We start from the raw sequence: 20943 nt of genomic DNA on the forward strand, positions 1-20943 counted from the left end.
GCTGAGGGAGAGCTGAGGGAGAGCTGAGAGAGAGCTGAGAGAGAGCTGAGAGAGAGCTGAGAGAGAGCTGAGGGAGAGCTGAGGGAGAGCTGAGAGAGAGCTGAGAGAGAGCTGAGGGAGAGCTGAGGGAGAGTCTATCCAGCCTGGTCTGTATTCAAGCGAGGAACAAAATCTGCTGATTCCTCACAGTTCTACGAAAAAGCACTTTAACTGTGGAAACTCAACAACAAGATGAAAGTCAAGTCGCCCTTTGGTTTTAAGCTGTAAATACTAATTTCATACAGTCAGATATTTCTCCATTAGGTTGTTTGGAGGCAACATAAGAAACTAAAAAAAGATTGACATTTCAGCCACTTTCTACTTAAAGTTCACAAGTGGACTGTCATTGGTGGCTAGAGAAGGATCTGGTGTGGCACTATGTGGTCCCATTGTTACCTATGTTCCCCAGGAGACTGTTGGGCCCCGTGTTTTGATCGGGCCTCAGGGTGTTGCTGTCCTGTCCAATGAACTCTAGGCTGTCCTGTAACCTGCACAACATCACAAATAGGAATCACAGTTAGGACACTTCTGGGGATGATTGTACAACATGTACCTGAAAACCCAATTAAACTGTACATTTACACTGTATGCATGTTTTGTTTTGACATGTATTCAAAGCTGACTGGTAGGGCACACGGTTTGTATGAGACTATTGAGAGAACAGTGTGTTCAGCTAGATGAAGAGAGACAGAGACAGTATCAGTGGTGGACATAAACACCAGGAACACAGACAAGAATGTAGACATATGGAGAGAGAGAGAGATGAGAAGATGCCGGCTAATGGAAGAAGCCGTCATAGGAATCAGAGCGAGAAGTGTGTGTGTGCTGATAAGCGTGTGTGTGTGCGTGTGTGTGTGCGTGTGCTTACGTGTTGAGGCTGCCGTACACGCTGCCTCCCGTCCTGGCGGTGAAGACCTTACTCAGCATTAGCTGAGGAGGCGATCTGATACAACGACAGCACGGGGACAAAGATCATCAGCATGCGTGTATCAGTGTGTATCGGTTCATGTGCAACCTTTGTGCGTCGGTCACACCCGACCTCGTTTGTCTCTTCTTCTACCAAAAAGAAAATCTAGTACTAAAAGCCAAGTATAATGTCAAAGCAAATGGGAGCCTTATTCTCGTTACCTGATCTGGTGGATTTTTAGCGTGGAACCTTTGTAGCTCATAGCCACGGAGCCAAACATCATTTCCCCCAACATCACCACATCGGACGAACACCTCGAACCCTGGAGAAGAGAGGAGGAGCCAAGAGTTTCTATGCTGCTACCATTAAAATGAGCACAGTGAACCCAAGATGTTCTTCTTTAACTAAGGCACTCCTGTGCCTGATTATGCAGATGTGAACGTGTGAGAACACGTATAAATAACTGCGAAGGAGTAAATGTTTAAATTGAGCATGCAAGTAGAAGGTAAGTGTTACCTGGAAGCGGATGCCCTGCTCCTTGGTCTCCTTGGTCTCCGAGGTGCAAGAAGAGGAGCTGTCCAGGGAGCTGCTGCTGCCTCCAGTCGGACGGAGCTGGCAGCATTTCCCGAACATCTTGGCCTGGCCCTCGGTGCTCTACGGGGATATAAATGAATAAAAATTAGGAGTATTACAGGACAAATACCATGAACACAAGCTCATTTAACTCTGCAGAAGGTTCAAATTACATTGTATTTAAATTGTATTTGAGCTTGATGATGAAGAAGCACCACTTTGTACTGCTTTGTTTGCAGCGATTAAGGATATAAAAACTTCATCAGCCTCTGAAAACATAAACAAAAGGTGGAGTAAAACGCACACTGCATCGTTTCATCAGCTAAGTTGAGTTTTTCCTTTTCCTTTTAAATACAGAAATGCTCTCCTTTTGACTATGAACCGTCCTGAAATCAATGAAATTGTCACCGAGACAGATGCAGGCATGTATATTCAGGCTTGTGGCCTTTAGTGTGGGAAGAGCCCGTACACGTGGGAATAGATAAAGTAAGTCCAGAGGGTTTTATTGCGGGGAGGTTTCAGTAAACATGAACATGTCGAGAGAAAACCGACCGAGAGCCAATAAAACGACACATTTCTGGTCTAATTTCACCCAAAATATAAAACGTCACTGGCTCATATCAAGTAAACTTCTAAACATAAATGAAGTTGAATTGTTCAGGTAGAAAAGCACAGAAACCTGATCCAGAGGCACTTGTGTAAACAGCCAAACCAAAAGCAATGAGAGCTCAATGAGCCTGTGTCACGTGACCTTCTTCACTTGGCAGCCTATTGTCGAGGAATGCATTTGGGCGGAGAGGGAGTGCGTGTGTGTGTTTATTAGCTAGGCTGTGGTAATGGCTAACTTTAAACCACTGTCGCTGTCGACGTAGGGGAGGAAGAGAAAAGGAGACAAAGAGAAACTGAATGCAATGAGAGAAAGATGGTGGTTTTAGCCTCATTCTGCCCTTTTAAAGAACGTCAGTAAACTCTGTACACAACTTGTTGTCTGCATATTTTATCATTAATCACACACACACATCCTCATGCATGCCTCATGAATCCTCGCTGACTCTGTGTGAGAATGTATTTGAGTGTGTGTGTGTGTGTGTGTGTGTCCGCTGCAGTGCAGTGTGACATGTGTACACACAAGCCAGCAGCATGTGACTGCCAGTCATATGACTCTTTCGGGAACTCGTGAGCGAGCAGCACTGCAATCATCCCTCCCTCCCTCCCTCCACCACTCTAACTTCATATCTCTCTCTCTCTCTCTCTCTCTCTCTCTCTCTCTCTAATTCCTGCAGCTTTCCGTCTCTCCTTTAACACACATTTATTTCATTCCAGGACCAGATTTGTCTCTTCAATAGCTCTCTGTCCATGAAATGTTGTTCTCTCAAAATTAAATTCCTCCGAGTTGACAAAAAAAACAACAACAACCATGTGATAGAAGTCACACAGTAGCTGGCAAAGCCCTACGAATCTCTCTCTCTCTCTCTCTCTCTCTCTCTCTCTCTCTCTCTCTCTCTCTCTCTCTCTCTCTCTCTCTCTCTCTCTCTCTCTCTCTCTCTCTCTCTCTCTCTCTCTCTCTCTCTCTCTCTCTCTCTCTCTCTCTCTCTCTCTCTCTCTCTCTCTCTCTCTCTCTCTCTCTCTCTCTCTCTCTCTCTCTCTCTCTCTCTCTCTCTCTCTCTCTCTCTCTCTCTCTCTCTCTCTCTCTCTCCAAATGTAAAGCTTCAGTAAATCCTCGTGCATGAGTTGAGAAAGATGAGCAATCAATTTTTTTCTTTTTCATGACAGGGCGTCATGAGACAACAGCAGTGTGTGTGTGGTGGCGAGGTTATGGACATGATGAAGAGGCAGATGGCCAAGCAGACAAGAGGCCATACTGAGGACTGACAGAGAAACGTGGAGGTTTTAAAGGCATGATCGAGGGACACGGAGGTGTAGAGTGACGAGGTTAAGACACTGAAGACGGGTTGAGTATTGCAGGGAGAAAGACAAACTAAAGTAAATATAGACGCCGAGGTAGAGAGAGATGTCCATGAAGTTGCATGAGAGGGTAGAAGTAAAAAAAGGCAGAAAGTAATTACAAAAGATCACGATAACCAGAATCATCTAGAGAAGCAGAGGACAGATACAGGACACTAAAGACAGACGGAATGAAGAGACAGCAGGTTTAAAGGAAGAGGAAAATGTAGAGCGAGAGCAGTGACAGACAGAGGCCGTCATGTGAGGATGAGAGAATGCTGCGCACACACATGAGCTGTCAGCTGAGGCCATTTATCATCGGAGATAAGAGCTCCAGAACAGACACACACACACACGCACAGTTTGTTGGAGGAGGTGGAGTAAAGCTGGTTGTCAAGAAACATGATTGATTGCTATTGTTTGAACGCTGTTGTTGAACACACCCTGATAAAGGCTGCTACGCTGTGTGTGTTTGACGTGTCAGAATGGTTAAGTTGTTGTCTGCCTCGTCATGGAAATACAATCACAAGCTTTTTCATCATCCATCGAGTCAAAAAGAGACTTGAACCTTTCTACAGAGAATATAAAACTTTAGTTTTAACAAGCATTCATTCAGCGGTTTTGGTGAAACAGTTGAATTAAATCCTACAAAACCTATAGAAACACACAAAAAAAATACTAATAGCAAAAGGAATTCTGTTTTTCATGACAGCCCTTTGAAATAATTCAGAAATTCAGAAATTAAGTGAATAAACAAACAAAACCACACCCACAAACAGGACGTGCACACTGTCCTGCAGGATGTGGTGCAGGTGAGGCTTCTGAACATCACATGACTTCTGTTAAACGCCACACCTCTGTTCTCTGTGTCTGTGTCTGTGAGCTTCAAAAAGGTCAAAAGGTTTCTGCACATTAAAGAAGTAGCTGTTCAACAATGTGACATTTCTACAATAGATTATTCATTTTTCACATCTCAATTCATAGAAATTGGACCTGACAGACCAAACCATCTCTGTTCATTACCATCTACAACACAAAGCATGGGCCTCCTATTGACAACACACACACACACACGTGACTCACGGTGATGGGGGTTTCCTCCGTGCCCTTCTTTTTGGCGTTGGAGTCGAAGAGGACATTCCTCCCGCGCCTCTCACAGTCCTGGTAGACGATCAGACGGATCTGACTGGGCTCCAGCTGGGGGATCGGCCAGCTAGACGGACAGAAGAATGGACGGAGAGAGGAGGGATGGGTCAAGAGAAAGGGAGGCAGCAAAGTGAGGTAGAAACAGACAGATGTGGGGGGGGAGAGAAAATAATGCAATTAGTACAAATAAAGTGAATTAAAGCCACAGAGTGAGGAACCATCTCAAAAGTGAGGAAACATGTCACACATTCTTTCAGGCCTTTTCTCAGAGTGGTTCTTCCAGGAAGTTTGCACACATTGGAGACAATGAGGTCATCCTCCAGTAACAAAGCACCTCCAAAACAATGTAGAAAGAAGCAATGGAGTAACAACGGTTTCCACTGGAAATACAAAATTCTGAGCACAACCCTTTAGACTGTGAAAGTGAGTACTTTTACAATACTTTGTTGTAACAACAGAAGTAAAAATACATGTTTTGCTACTAAACTACACTTTGAACAACCCTCTGTGACAAAGGAAAATATTTTAAATCACTTTCCTTCTTTTTAACATTTACAGACATTACTATCAGGGAAAATGTCTGTTAATGAAAAAGTTCTACAAAGGTTCTGGTTATCCAACCGCAGTAATTCAAAGAGCCATATGATTGGCACATCGTAAAGGTAGACATGATGTACGAGCTTTAATATAAACCTGTTTAAGCCCTCATCCCTCCCAGTGGACATGACGGAGCCAACAGACTCCATGCAACAGCTGCCATTCATCCATCTCATACCTAAACCAGGAGAGACACAAAGATCAAGCCAACACACACACACACACACAACAATAATACAGATTCACCCAGATAACAAGCAGACACTCATCCAAGATAACAAAGACAATCAACACAGTACTTTGTCCTTAATAATCCAGAGAATATTCCAGTTACACATGTGACCGACACCCAGTACAACCAGTCTGCATCTCCACTACATGAGTCGAGTCATACTTGACTCAAGGCAATGACTCTTATTCTGCATGTTTATATGAAGTGAAGAGCCTAAATAGTTTCCCATCATCCCTCCTGACTTCTTTAACCAACAGATAAAGTGATTTAAAATGCAAATATCTGCCAAATTGTATCATCGTCTCTATGCAGACGAATACACACTAAACATACCTAAATATATTTGATCAATCAGCTTCACGGGGTAAGATTTAAAGCTGTATTGGATATTTGGGGTATTCGATTTAGTAGTGGTACATTTATTCTCATCTCAGGTAATATTACAAAATGATGTCACTGCATATTTCCATCTCGCCGTGGGCTTTTTAGGGGGAAACCGTGGTCCCTGGGTGATTTAGTAGAGGCTGTAAAGATGACTAACAGATAGACGGTGGAGGATTTAGGTGTGACCTGATGGACACTGAGCTGGACCTAAATATAGACCTTATGTTTGAGAGCAGTGTTTATAGTAAATGGGTGGGTATGTGGAGAGGAACAGTTAAGTCCATTTTCGCTTGCCAAACCAAACCAAACGGCATACGGTTCTGTATATGTGAGGAAGTCTATGTGTACATAACTTATGCATGTGAGCTACTATTTACCAAACACTGGTCTCAAAGTATGGCCACTGCATTCTTCAGTCTTGCAGGAGAGTATATGGAGGGAGGGAGTCATGTGCTGCAGCATTAAGTTGTCAAACCAAAAGTAATTTGTCAGATGGGAGGCAATCACACAAGAGGGTTGGGCAACGTTGTTCAATGAGCTACTCAAGTCATTTCTGGACAAGAAACTTCTCCAGCATTCGATCCTGTAGCTCAACAATCGAGCTCGCTGCTCAACATATAAATATATATTTTAGTTCAGACGACTTTCAGACAGAAAGTTCAGAGAAATGTCAACATGAATTTCTGTTTAGGTTTCAACTAATGTGTTGCTGCATTGAAAAAGGTTTCCACTTGAATTCATTTTAAAGGTTTCTTTAACAAATGCTGACGTACGATTTGTTACTTAATTACAAATAACAATTCAGTAAATGAATATCTCTGTCTTTATACGTTACATTTTGTTTTACAAAGTTAACAAAGCAGTGTTTAAGATGTTTCCTTTGGTGTTGGATTGATTGATTAATCTGTATCGGGTGATTCCCAAAAGTCTAGTTTATAGCTAAAAAAAAACGTTGACGCTACCAACTAGGGATCGATGCATCCTTAGTTGGTAGCGTCAACACTTCCTGAGGTGGCTTTACAGTAGAGGGCTACCACTGCTATTACATTAAAACATAAAACACATGCAGGATATGTTCAACTGTTATTGGTAAGTGACTTTTGCCATCAAAATAACTAATAAAAGAGGATTGCCTTAAAGCCAAGCTTTTACTCCTTTAAGACCACGACAGTGTTGACTCGTCATTGATCGAATCACTCAACATATATCATCTTATCAAGGTTTGCATTGTTGATTATTTTCTCGATTAATCAAGTCGTCGTTTGGTCCATAAAATGTCAGAAAATTGTGACGGTCAGTGTTTCCCAAAGCCCAAGATGACGTCCTCAGACGTCTTCTTTTGTTCACGACTTAAAGACATTCGGTTTTCTGTCATAGAGGAGTAAAGAAGCAGAAAATATTCACATTTACGAAGCTGGAATCAGAGAATTTTGACTCAAAACTGTCAGAATAATTTAGTAGTCGACAACTTATCGATTAAATTTCGACGCTCTGGCTTCATTGTTGTTCTTCTGCTCTTTTGTTTGGACCAAAGTCATCGAAGTGAATGTTCGATGACTTTACAAAGAGTTTCTGAGTTAAACGGGAGACGTGATGCCTGCCTGGCCGACATAATGAGCTCAAACTGCATTGTTTGAGGCTGAGTCGATGTTCAGCTCATAGATTTGTGTGATCGTTTTAGTCACATGCCTCCTTGAAACTGGACTTTATGTTGGAGGGTTTTCATGTGTTTTGTGCTTCTTCAATTGAGGAAATAAATAAATCTCTGATGTCCTTTTTGCAGCAGTCATTAACTGGTCAGAAGTTACAGGATAGGTTTCACTTTTCCAGTCAAAAAATTGGGGTGTAACAATTCCAAAAAATAAGATCCGTTGCAAATCAGCCCCAGAGGAGATCTGCATAATGTGACACCAACTTCACTGCTCCCTTTGTTTAAAACAGAAAACACAGAGCAAGACGGAATAAACACCGGACAGAAAGCTAGGAAGACGACAATAAAACAGACAAGAGCCCTTTTATGAGCAGCAGAGACCTAAAGTAATGAAACAAAGAACAAAAGAGAAGAATGTTGAATGAGTAAATGCATTGAAAGCTGCTGGAGGGAGAATTGAGCTTAGATTAAAAAGCTCACACGGAAACAGAAAAACATCTGAGACGGACAGAAAAGCGAGAGCAGAGCGGGAAGTATCCATCAGAGAGCTTGTGACAGTCACAGCGCTGACAGAGGAGAGAGGGCAGTCATTCATAAAAGCAGCACATGACTTCATGACTGTTACATACTCGCATCGCTTTGACCTCCATTGTCTGAACCACAAATGACTCAAAACAGCCTCTTGACAGATTCACGGCTGTTTGTTTCCTCGTACAACCTGTTGATCTTTGCTTGGCAACAGTTTTATTTAGGTTCCATTTCAGACAACGAGAGGGGCGTTAGCTCGTCTGAAAATGATTCAGCTTGGTCCCGAGACTAAATGTTATCCAATCTGAGATCACAGATATGCAAAACACAAACTCTCTGAACTACAACTCCACCCCAACACATTAATGCCAGATGGCTTTCTTTTTCTAATTTAGCTCAAAGAAACCACACTACAAACCCTTTAATCCTCATTATACAACACTGACCACAATCAATCTTTAAAACTACAGCTCTCCTACCTCAAACTGCAGAAACGTTGCCCAGCTGGGAACAGGTTGCCAACAACAACAACAACACAGACAGACCTCCTTTGACCAACACTACCATGCCCACCGGGATGCACGCACGCCTGGTTAAATATTACCGACTCCTACCTGGGCATCATCGCGAGTCTGCCAGTCTTTCCCCCAGCCTTCTTCTTCCTCTCTCTCTCTCTCTCTCCTCTCAGCCAAAGCTGAGGGTCTAAGAATAGCGGTGAACTAAATCCACACAACAACATGAGACTGTCAGGTGATCGCAGGAGCTCTGTGTGTGTGGTTGAGTGTGTGTGTGTGTGAGAGCGAGTACCAGACCACCGGCTGCCACAAAGCGCCTGCGATAAGAGAGTGACAGTGGGGTATTTGTTTGTGTCGTTTTCTTAATCCCACTCTTTTTTGTTCCCCTCTCCGCTTATTTCCATCGTACTTCCAATCGATATAAAAACCCACATATTGTACAATTAATCCTTTTAACAAGGAAGTGTGAGAAGAAAGAGTAACCGGACTGTTTTAAGTGAAAGCTTCCTTTATAAATACATGGCTGGTGGTTAGTTTTCTGTGGTTAGCTGACTGAAGGAGGAAAGAGAGTTTTCACCGACCCGTCACAACATATCAATAGGTTATCATTTAAGTTACAATCATTTGGTGACTGTGAGTAAGTTTTAAACTGCATCATTTGATTAGTACAGGAGCCTAGAGATGAATTATTCCATCATGACGTTGAAAATGTATAAAAATGGATCATTTCAGATGACAATAGTGTCATTTTAACACACATTATGTGACCAAAGAAACTGATCTTGTATAGCAGTGCAAAAAAAGAATAATACAGAGTACACCTGAGAAGAAAGTATCCACTGTGATGCACTCATTTGGAATATGAATTGCGTACTATTGAGAGACACATTTCCTGGAGAAACGAGAAAAATTAAGTAATTGAACTACCTCTGCATGCACACTAATATGCTGCTGGGCGAGGTGTGTACTGATAAAAAGGTCACAGCAGAGCCATCAGGTTTCCTTCACTGCAGCGAGTCCAACGTCAGCCTACTTACTGACCTCAGAGAGCCCTCGCTCTCTCTGCACCGCCACTGGAACATCTGTGTGTGTGTGTGTGCGTGTGTGCGTGTGTGTGTGTGTGTGTGTGTGTGTGTGTGTATGGGGCAGGAGACGGTTACATAAATATCCCCTCGGTCCAGGCTGTGTGACGTTCTTCCGGCTGTGTGTGACGGAGGTTTCTTGTGGTCCTGCCGACGTTTTCTGTTGCCTTTCTGACTGCACACCAATCGTGTGCATGAATGCATTCACTACAGAGTTAAATGAATCATCCAGCATTCTCACTTTTGCATCATGACATTGAACTGGTAACGTCTTGGAGCAGCTAGTGATACGAATCACTGTGAGTTACCCAGAAGAGCAGTCACCACATCTTATCTCTCGGATACCTGTGGTTTTATTGGCGCATCTTCTGCACGTACTGCTTCAGACATTACGTGGACGTGATGACACTGAATTTGAAGCCTTCCTTGTAGAGACGGTTGTTACCTGCGTGATGTTATTTGGAGTTAAAATGAAGCCGTGATAGAGGGTGATAGCCAAGCCCTATTTTCTACAGGGTGAAACACAATAGTATGAACACACACACACCTCTTGTTCCACTGATAAAAGTGCTGCACTTCCTTGAGATAACGGTTTTTACATTTGAGTAAACAGCAACTCCCTCAAGGAACTGGCCACTTGGCCCACAAAGCACCTGACTACCTGCAGTCACATGATTCTGAGTTACCAAGTTCAGAAGAAACAAGAGCGCATATTCTAAGGAAATACCCAAGATTTACATCAACACTATATAAATTGTAATACTGTATACATACCAACATTATATAACAATCGTAATGTGTTAATGTTAAAATTTGTATTAATATTGTTTTTGATGCTTTGGCAACATTGTGTTAATCACAATGTATTGTGAAATTAAAGAAACTAAAATCTGTGCAGTAATGTTTATGCGGCATAACGGAGAGAATACACAACACACAAGAGATCACAATAGTTGATGATGGAATAAAGTTATAATATTTTCACATTTTGCCGTTGCAACCGGACGTTACGTAGCTTCTTCACACCAGAGACAGTTATCTGCAGCATTATGAATATACTTTTATGAAAACTGTGTTCATCCTTTAGAGAGTAACTTCTTGCTGTATTCCCGTGCATGGTGTCTTGAAACAGGTTAGACTTACATATTGTGTTTTGCGTGTTTTTACACTGGGTGTGCACGTGTGTGTGTGTGTGTTGTAATGACTACGTGTACACTGATGGCTTAGTCACAACTTCTTCTGAATCAGCAACAACACATGACTTGTGATGAGAGCAATGAGTGTGTCACAAAGAATCACATGAATGTAGAAATAAGCTTTTCCTTCCCTTTGCTCCATTTAGTCATTTCTCTCTTTCTCCTCTCGAGGCTAAAAGTAGGCTAATTAGCTGAAGTGACGTTCAGCTAATTTCAGTTTCAGTTGAAAAGGCCAAACAACCAACAAATCATCAACAACAGAGATGTTGAGAAGTTTGACGTATTCCGCGTGAAAAAAAAAAGAAGCATAAAAACAACGAATCGACGAAGACCAAAAACGACTGATTTGTCAACTTAAAAAACAAATAAACAAAGTACTCCAAACTGCCTCTTTGGTAGTTCCCAATGCAGTAGGCGTCTCCAGACCAGGACCACATTGTGCCCTGATGACTCACAAGGTGAAAACAATAACAGCATTGCTCGTCGGCACCACGAGGAGCGAAACATCCAGAATTGTGTGCAACGCGGGCCGCGTTTGAACGGGACATGCAGGCCTAAGTAGCTCTTAAGCCGGAGCTACTGCGTGCGTGCAGTTTTTTTGTAAAACTATATCTTTACCATGACCCTGTCGTTCTGAGAAGTGTGGTCACTTAAAATAGCCCCGATAACTAAAGTACTGAGAGCACATGCAAACTTATCCAACTCTTTATGCCAGTAACATGCAGCGCAGCCATGTGATTGTCACACAAACATGACAGCCTGAGATTGATGAAGGATCCACATGACACACCGGAGTTATGAAAGCATGCAGTGGAGGAAGGATATCACGTGAAAAGTCATGCTTTTTATTTTATGTGCTGCATGCTACAGTGCAGGCTCAAATTTGCCAGCTTTATTCCATCTGATTTGGGTTTTTTGGGATCTTACAAAGTAGTGTGTAAAAACAACACGCGCTCCCTCCTCAGCACAAACACAGCTATATTGAGTTGCATGGCCCGGGGTCAAGAAGGAAGTTTCCTCACCGGGCAGCAGCCAGGAAAACCAGTCTGTGTGTGTGTGTGTGTGTGTGTGTATGTGTATGTGTATGTGTGTGTGTGTGTGTGTGTGCGTGCGTGTGGGGGGGGGGGGCAACGATCAAGCCTCCCAACCGGCTACAGAATGAGCCGGGAGCTCTCGCTGTAATGTACAGTATGCTGTACCCAGGTCAGGTGCTGCACACCAGGGAAACCGGAGAGGCCTTTTGAGGCTTTTCCTCACGGGGTCGGCCAACCTGCTGCCCTCTGAGGTATTTCTGGTGATGCATTATGCAGGACAACAGGGTTGCAAAACAGCCACATTTCTACAACTATATAACTTTTCTATATCTGCAAATGAATGCATAATGTGTGCGGGACAAGATTATGGTATTTGGATCTAGTTTCCGATACCATTTAGATTCCTGTTAGCTTTTATTTATGCATTAGTATCTGTGTTTAATCCAGATGTAGACGTCGTCTCTCAGCTTCATTCTCGTGTCTTCAGGTGTGTCTAATTGGACCGGACACAATAACCGGCACACGGAAGACGAAAGTCTTGGCCGTGGACGTTAATACGGTCCCTATTCCTGCCACCATCCAAGTGTTCTCCATTAGCCACCTGTCCTTCTCTCAGCAGAGCAAATCATGCCTGATGAACGGGCAGCTCATGCCAGAGGTATGAAGAGCACAGCAGACAACCGAGTTAACAGAAATGCCAACACAGGGAAGATGCAAATCATTTCATTCTAAAAAATGTAATAAAAATAATCAGCACTTCCCTCTGCTACATGCACAATGTTGGGGCAATTATGTGAGTATTGGGAAATGGCTGCTTGCAATCCAGAGAGAGAGAGAAACAGAAAATGTCCAATGCAACTATGTGGTGCATGAGGGTTTCAAGTTTCAAAACTCTTAAATGTCTTCTGCATTTGAAATTGAAGCAATCCCTCAATATCTTCCTTTAAATCTCTTCTTAAGACTCACTTTTATACACAAGCGTTTTCTTAAGTTATGGTATATTGTGCTTTCTTGGATGTAAGACACCTGCAGCTAGTATAGTGTTTATGGTTTAAAAAATAAATGTCCCCTTGCAGGATTAATAAAGTATCTGTCTAAAATTATGATTCTATAATATCTTACATTTGTTGTGAGCATCACTGGTGTATGAACTAGATGTATTGAGGTATTTCTCTTCAGAATCAGGACACCATCTTTGTTTTGTTTATGCTGAGCATCACTGTTGTGTAACCTAGAAAATGTCGCATTAACACATAACATATATTTACATAAAACAGAATAAATATCCGTATATCGACACAAAGCCATTATCTACCTTTACACTAATACCATTGTGCATCCCCAGAATGCAGTCTGTCTACAGAGGCTAACCGTTACTGTCTCGTGCCTACCACGCAGCCTTTAACGTTACCGAAGCAACACAAAGCAACCGTCTTAAAATCAACTTTATTAACACTTTTATAACCGACAGCACACGAGTGTACAACGCGCGAGAGACGTTGCTAGCAAAGCCGAGTGCCAACCGATAAGAACGAGCGAGCGCGTGCAGCCAGCATCTTGTTGGTGCTAGCATCATTAGCATGTTGGCTAACCAGACTTTTTGCCGGATCGATTTTTAAATTAACAACAAATATGCAGCGTTGCTTTGTAACGCCCTAAAGGTTCTAAATAAAAAATAAAATGAATATGTCACGCGCCATAGCGAAAAGTCATAAATGACGTTAGTGTACGTTACACACTCACACACGAACACGCGCATGCACACATGCGCACGCACACACAAAACAAAACAAGCTACCTGAAAGCTGGGTCCTCTTTGCTGCATCTCGTGGGAGGCGACGTAAACGCATTCCTCTTGTTGAAAAGTTTCTGGAAGAGAGTCGGAGGCATTTTGTACCAAAAAATCTCTTTTTTCCTTCTTCTTCTTCTTCTTTTCAAATCCGAGAGCAGATCTTGTTCCTTGTAACCGTCTCCATGAGTGTCACACAGTCATATGACGGGCATTAGTCACGCGGAGCTGCTTGGTAACCCCGCTACATTTTTCTGATTGGCTGGTTATTTTTGGACCCAGGGTACCACGTGGTCAGTTGATTTCTTTTTTTTTTGCTGTGTTGATGTTTTGTCGTGAATCGTGACGGCATGAAATGTATTCACAGAAATCATACAAGTTAATACACCGAGGAAGCTCTTTAAAAATACCCCACGTGAGAAAAGTGCAAAAGCCAGGAATGTGCAGAACAAACAGACAAATATCCAACAATAATTATATATTTATTTATTGAACATTAATTCATTTTGGACATTTGTTTTGTAGAACGAGATAACTCACAAATAAAGACAACCACTAAGATAAAAACAAATAAACTTTACATCTTAGCTTTTTTTTTTAGCTTACATTAAATATTTAGATGAGGCATTTAAAAGGCATTGACACGTGGGCTTAATGTCGAAAGAGTAAATACAAACGCAGATAAAACACAATACAACATATATATTTCACATGTAAAATTGAAACAATCACTGACAGGAGAAGAGAGAAAAGATGAATGTTTAAGAGAATACACGTCTGACATCTAGTGGTCGTTTTGACGCTTGTTTTTTATAATAAATATTAAAATAAAAAAGGAAATCCTGGGCTTGTTTGAGTGCATTTTCATTTTCATTGCCACCGTTTGTGCAGCAAGTTATGTCTTAAAAAAATAAGGTCTAGTTTGAGAAGCAGGGCATGTCATCCCTCTGAATTATAATCTTTAAATAATACATTCAAATACTGATTAATCTATGCATCACATTTCATTTTCCATATTCTTTTTGCAGGATATCTCACATCTTCTCATCTAGATTATGGGATTTTGGTCTTCAGGTGTCACATTGGAGAAGATTCCGTGCACTCGAGAGCCGTGAGAGGAAACAAAGGAGCACTCGTGAGTTTCACACACCTCGTCCTCATCCCTATGAAGAAGGCGTCCCGGTCAGCGGCGTCGATGAAGTCAAAGAACGTGACGTCGTCCGGGCTGCTTGTGACGGGCCGCGTCAACGTCACCGTCAGCCGTAGGGCGTCTTCCGAAGAGCTGACCTCTTCACCTCCGGACACGTGGACCGGATCAGGTGCGTCGTGGACGGATAATGTGGGGGTTTGGGTGTGTTGTGGTCCGAGGGGCTCAGCCATGATGGGGATTTTGAACCAAACCTTCTTCTTGTACAGAATGGGCTTTCTGTTGCTGAGCTGAGGGAGCAGAATTATGTTTGAGTACGTCTGTAATAACTCTTCATGTGATGGACAGACGGGTGCTTTTCTTACTTTTGGTGGTGTTTTCCACTCGAATGTTGTCTCTGCAGATGGAGGATTTAAAAAACAACAACATTATTATATTACTCCAGTATTTGGTGCATTGTAGAGTTCAATTAACGAGTCTTTACCTGATTTAAATGGGTCTGCATGTATTTTGGTCTCAGCTTCAGGTCCTCTGTTAATCATTCAAAGAGAAAAGACATTAATCAAACCATTTTTTATTATATATTTAATATTGTTTTTATTATTAGTAATTAAAAAAAAAAAATGACTGCATGTTAAGTGACTTTTAAAAAAAGATATTAAACTGAGAAACTCACTTGACCTCACAGTTCTTTTCAGCAAGAATCACAGAGGCATCTGCAGAGAAATGTGTATTATTATTATTATCAGACCATTTCAGATATTATATCAGAGATACTGAATTTGGGATTTTCCTTAGTTGTCAGTTATAATCATCAAAATTAAAAGAAATAAACATTTGAAATATATCAGTCTGTGTGTAATGAATGAATATAATAGACAAGTTTCACTTTTTGAATGGAATTAGTGAAATAAATCAACTTTTTGATGATATTCTAATTATATGACCAGCACCTGTATATAAATAATATAAGAACTGTGTGTGGTATTTGCTGTTACCGATGATGTCAGAAACGTTGGGTGAGTGATGCTTGCGGAGGCTCTCAGCATGGCTCACATCCAGCAGGGTGGAGTTCTTCACGTGGAAATGGAGACCCAGCAGCTCCTCCTGAAAGGAAGTCAACGGTACCGCTGTGAAGAGGAGATTAAAAACTACAATAGAATAACTTTATATTATGGCTGTGGATGAATTTAAAAAATGGAGGACACACACAAACACACCATAGCAGTCTCTTCTGAAGATCTCTGGCGAGGGAAGACTGCTCCTGGAGGTTCCAGAGGAGCAACAGTCCTCCTCCTCCTCCTCTTCCTCCTCCTCCTCATCAGAGCTGAGACTTGTGTCTGACTCTGTGACGCTTCCCAGAGTCACCGTCAAGTTCTCCGTCATTCCACTGAGTTTGAAGGCCTCCGGCTCGGGAGTCGTCTGCCTGGTTGGGTGACCTGCAGCTGACCCTCGGTGGGCAGGTGTTTCGGGAGCTCTCATGGCCGGTGTGAAGGCTTCGTCTCGGGGGGTTTCGGTAAACGCCGGGTTGCTCCAGCGTGGAGCAGATGTGCAGTGGAAAGGCTTGATCCTTGTCTGTGTGGGGAAATGAGGAGGGAGTAGAAAAGTAGGAGACGAGAGGAGCTGTGTGAGTGTTTACTTCATAAAATACTCAACATTTAGAGAACCAGGTTCGTGCATGCCATTATTATTATTATTATTACAAAGAGAATAGACGTCAAAGTTTGTTAGAAATATCTCCCTACTCACAAACACTGGGACGACAGCGGGGACATCCACCTCCTCCACCTCGGGCTCCTCTGGAAGTGTTTCATATCGCTGTTTGTGCAGAAGTCTCCTGCACTCTGAAAGGAGTTCATGTCTGAGTCACTCACCTGTATGCAGGTGAGTGATTTACCTGCATACTGTGGGTAAATGATCTTTTATAATAATATGTTCTATGTGCATTAAATGTGTGTGTTTATTTCTTACTGTCTCGTCGGCTCAGTGCTGCTTTCACAGGTGTGTCTCTTTTGGTGCCACGGTGTCTTCGGTACCTGTGTGGACCCATTTCCGGATGAAATGTGGTCGATGATCGAGGTTTAAGCTGTTTGCTAACACGTTTAACTCGAATGTGTGATGTTATTTATCACACATTTATAGAGAGGAACAGTTTAAAATGTCAGACTAAAGCTACTGAAACGTTTCCTCTCTGTTCTCTGTGCGCTGCTAAGCAACCGAGCACACCTGGAGAGTCGGTCAGCTGCTGATGGCGATTTAAATCCGCTCTTTTCTTTTACTTTGAAAGTCTTCAACGGAAGTCTTTTTTTACAATGGATACCCATTTCCGCCAGTGATAAAAAAAAAACTATAATTTAAAAAAAATTAGGTAGCGTTTAAAAATGAATTATTTCTCAATATTTTGACTTATCTCAAAATTATGACAAACGTTTTCAAAATAATGACTTATTACCTCAAAATAATGACTTAGTATCTCAAAATAATGACAAACGTTTTAAATATTTTACTTAGTATCTAAAAATAATGAGAAACGTTGTCAATATTTTGACTTAGAATCTCAAAATTATGAGAAACCGTCTCAAAATAATGATTTAATATCTCAAAATAGTTATAGTATCTCAAAATAATGACGTAGTATCTTTCTCAAATTTGTTTTGTTAGGCTATGTGTATTTTATGTGTGTTCACTTTAACTATTAAGTATCTGCAGCTGTGTGACCATGGGAGGTGTCTGGTCTGACAGGGCTCCTGAGAAAGAGTACACAAAGAAAAGTACTTTGACCTGTGGATACCAGAGCATATGAGTTAGTGGAGAAACCTCCTGCTCCTTTGAGGCCTCCCTCTTCCTGTGTGATAATGATGTATCTTCCCTAACAAAGAGACGTGTGTGTGTGTGTGAGTGAAAGAGTTTAATTTGTAAGATAAGAGAAGAGGAGAAATTGCCTTGGGGTTAACTCATGGGTTTCCTGTGGTTTGCTACAGTTAGTGTGTTATTTATTTTAGTGACTTCCGTGTTCAGGAACATCTGAAACAAATTAGGAGGAGCAGATAAGGTCTTTAAAATAAATTATGATAATGCAAAAGGAAATGTTACTTGTTTGCAATCTGGATCCTCTTGGTTCGGTTCCTAAACATCAAATTTATTGAAATGTCAGGAAGACAGAATAGAAAGAAGAAAACCAAGAAGAGGAAAGTCATTAAAACTCCCAAAATGTTACTTATGCACTGATGCTCCAGTATTAACTATCTAATAATTTAATACACAACAATAGGCTATGTCATTTAAAATAAAGAGTACTTTTACTTTAGATGCTGTAAGTACATTTAGCTGATAATACTTGTGTATGTTTATTTTTCAAATTTTTGGCATTGGTAAACAATCTGCGTAGGTTACTTCTTCTGACAGCGGTTCAAAGTTTTTCACACCAGCGATCAAGACAATTTGCTAGTACTTCCAGGGAAACCTTTCAAAATAAAACCTGCATGCAGTAGCATTAAAAACACAGTGAAAAAATAACGGAGACACTCGTTTAAAATCATTCCAGAATATCTTTTATTTCATTGAGCCCTGGTCCGATTCCCCGCCCTCCCTCGTCCCTATTGCTGCACTCAATCATTACAAGGATATGGTGCTGATTCCATTTTACAGCAGAATAGATAAATAAATAAGTACAATTCATCTCACTACACGCAATAAGAGAGAGAGAGAGAAAAAAAAATCCATTCAAACCATTGATTTAATAAATATGCTTACATCTAGCTGTCCTCATTTATGTACATCCACATTGTTTATGCTTCGGGACGGTAATCAACTTAAAAAGCCTATACATTACTTCTATGTGTAAACCCTCCCAAAAGAAAAAGAAAGTGTGTTTATTTAGTTTAAAAGTTGATCTATTTTCCTCCAGTGAGTGGGATTCCTCAGCTTTGCCTACGTTGCAAAGCCTTGCACTAGCAGCAGTGGCTGTGGGCAGCTGCATACAACCTGCTATATTAATGGCCACAAAGAAACATCTTATTTTTCCCAAGTCAAATGCTAACGGAGCTAGCATCGCAGGGCAAACTGCATGCATTGCCCTGAGCCCTGGTTTTGGATTATCTCTTTTTTTTCCTTTTTTCTTTCACCTGACGTACTATTTGTGCAAAAGACGGATGAGAAGAAAAGATGTGATTGAGCCGACTGCAGAGCGTGAAAACGTCATGATTGTTACAGTCCCCGTCACGTAAAACGAGGAGCATGCATGCCAAGCTGCCGATCGCAGCCGCGTAGAGGTGACGAGTGAACGCGTTGACGTGAACTTGTGTGATTCGGAATGCGGTTCAAAGCATCGAGATCGAGACAGCGGTGGTTTGTAAGGCGGGAGCTGCTGCTCTCTCAACCTTGTTCTCTCAGTTCTGACCTCAAACACGACGGCGTGGCCTCGGGTGAAATTGCACGACGTCGAGGGTTGAAAGTTTCATCTTTGTTGTGTCGGATCAGGAGGAATGCATCAGGCCCTGATGCTTGTTCGCTGAAAAGGAAAAATCGAAGGTTTTCCACTGAGGATGAAGTCCATTATTTGTCCCACAAGGTATCAGCAAGACACCCCCTCGAGCTACGCTGTACACAAAGACATCATGTTTGCTGTCGTAAACCTGTGGATGAAGGTTTTTGTTTGGCTGGTGGGTTTAAACCGATGGAGGAGAAGCAGATTTGACAGGAAGTACGAGTGGATTGTTCAACATAAAAGTGCTGATGGATTACTGCTGCTGGGGACAGAGCGTTTGACGGTTTGTTTGGGTGGATCGCAGGTAGCAATTTAAGTCAGATTTAAAATGCTTAAAGCTACTACGAGGAACTTTTATTTTGTGTCGAATTTGGCGGCCCCTGTGGACTAACGCGGTAGTGTTTCCGAGCACCAGAGTCCCTTTAGAAAACCTCTCATTTTACTGCAGCAGGGTCTGACAGTCTGCCCCTCTCAGTCCTGGTTCTGGTTCTCCCGTTGCCTCCCTTCCCTCCAGCGGGTCCAGCAATACGTCCTGGGTCTCCAGCAGCGTGGTGTCGGTGTTGGCTCCCAGAGAGGAGAAGCTCTGCTCCTGGAGGAGGAGGAGGAGATGCTGCTGCTGCCGGGAGCTGAGTTCTCCTCCTCCCTCCGGAGCTCTGACTGCAGGTCCAAGGCTGCAGAGAATTGGATCTGGGTCGGTCCACTATTTATGGTGGTTATATGGAGGATCAGAACTAAACTGAGACTGTTTCATTACCAGATAAAAGTTCCTCACAGTAGCTTTAAATTGAACAAATCAAACTAAGAGATAAAGTGAAATACATAATGGTTTGTGTTTAGTGTTGGCAGCTCTAACCACCCTCTACTGGACAACACTGAAACGCACCACGTCTGTTTATTGATTTGTTCTTTATGCAGCATGGAAAAGTCATGTCACAATGAAAAACAATCCAGCTAAACAGGGGGACTCATTTTCTTTTTTAACATATGCTTTCTCACAGTGAATGCATACATAAAAAACAAAATACACTTTAGAATGTGTATCGTATTCCATTTTATTTCTTTGATTTGTTTTTATCTGGGCATTTTAAATCGTCCATAGCGGGGGCCAAGGTTTGGCTTGCTTTTCCAAAAGCACGTTAAGCCTAAGGTGTCACATCTTTGTCCCACTGCAGGTCAATGGTCAAAAGCAGATCTTAGCGTTAAGATGCTCGGAGGAAAATGAGGTTCGGCCGGCCTTCACATGGAGATGCTGTTGTAGAGCCGGTCGATCTTCTCCTTGAAGTACTCCTTCAGCTCGGGCCTCTTGGCCTTTAGCGTCGGAGTCAGGAGGCCGTTCACAATGGAGAACATATCGCTGTGGATGTAGATGTTCTTCACCTTTAAGAGTGGGAATGAATAGAAAAGATGTTGAATAAAAACAGGATTCTTGAGAGTCCCTCAAGTTACTTTAAGACTATTGTGTTATAGAACTTTACAAATAGTCATTTAAGAGATTACTATGAGTGTAAAACCTTTAATATACAGTATTTCTTTGCTAAACCGTTGCTTATCCAAGGGAACAAGCACCAATCTCAATACATATTTTATTTGGCTGATTTTTTTTAATATAATGAGAAAATAAATGTATAAAGTGCTGCAGTATAAATATTTGATATAATTTTACTGTGTGGCTCAACTGAAGCAATTAGTGAAT

General features: G+C 41.8%; 3 protein-coding genes across 12 annotated transcripts in view; all 3 read right to left on the reverse strand.

Moving 5' to 3' along the window:
• Positions 1–13830, reverse strand: part of fnip1 (folliculin interacting protein 1) — a 30560-nt gene extending 16730 nt beyond the window's left edge. Inside the window, exons 1-7 of one of the 4 annotated variants that reach the window (XM_076101895.1) lie at positions 13627–13799; positions 9944–10043; positions 4547–4676; positions 1463–1600; positions 1168–1268; positions 908–982; positions 436–527 (exon numbers count right to left, since the gene is read on the reverse strand). In XM_076101895.1, coding sequence (XP_075958010.1) covers positions 436–527; positions 908–982; positions 1168–1268; positions 1463–1579 — 385 coding nt within the window. In that variant the 5' untranslated portion in view covers positions 1580–1600; positions 4547–4676; positions 9944–10043; positions 13627–13799. Of the gene's footprint in view, positions 1–435; positions 528–907; positions 983–1167; positions 1269–1462; positions 1601–4546; positions 4677–8615; positions 9889–9943; positions 10044–13626 lie in introns of those variants that run through there. The other 3 variants (XM_076101893.1, XM_076101892.1, XM_076101894.1) reach the window with 3 other exon arrangements.
• A 258-nt stretch (positions 13831–14088) lies between these two features.
• LOC142960200 (uncharacterized) lies at positions 14089–18004 on the reverse strand. Its single transcript, XM_076101907.1, has 8 exons — positions 16736–18004; positions 16514–16608; positions 15985–16339; positions 15763–15894; positions 15441–15480; positions 15249–15295; positions 15130–15161; positions 14089–15054 (listed from the first exon to the last, which is right to left on the reverse strand). The coding sequence occupies exons 1-8, from the start codon at positions 16812–16814 to the stop codon at positions 14695–14697; spliced, it is 1140 nt and encodes a 379-aa protein (XP_075958022.1). The 5' UTR covers positions 16815–18004; the 3' UTR covers positions 14089–14694.
• A 288-nt stretch (positions 18005–18292) lies between these two features.
• acsl6 (acyl-CoA synthetase long chain family member 6) overlaps positions 18293–20943 on the reverse strand; it is a 74127-nt gene continuing 71476 nt past the window's right edge. For all 7 annotated transcript variants that reach the window (XM_076101897.1, XM_076101898.1, XM_076101900.1 and 4 more), the window contains one exon: positions 18293–20627. In XM_076101897.1, the coding sequence (XP_075958012.1) occupies positions 20487–20627 (141 nt within the window). In that variant the 3' untranslated portion in view covers positions 18293–20486. The remainder of the gene's footprint in view (positions 20628–20943) is intronic.

This window comes from Anarhichas minor, unplaced genomic scaffold, assembly GCF_050575085.1.
Source record: "Anarhichas minor isolate MPS153535 unplaced genomic scaffold, ASM5057508v1 ptg000027l, whole genome shotgun sequence".
NCBI classification, from domain to species: Eukaryota; Metazoa; Chordata; class Actinopteri; order Perciformes; family Anarhichadidae; genus Anarhichas; species Anarhichas minor.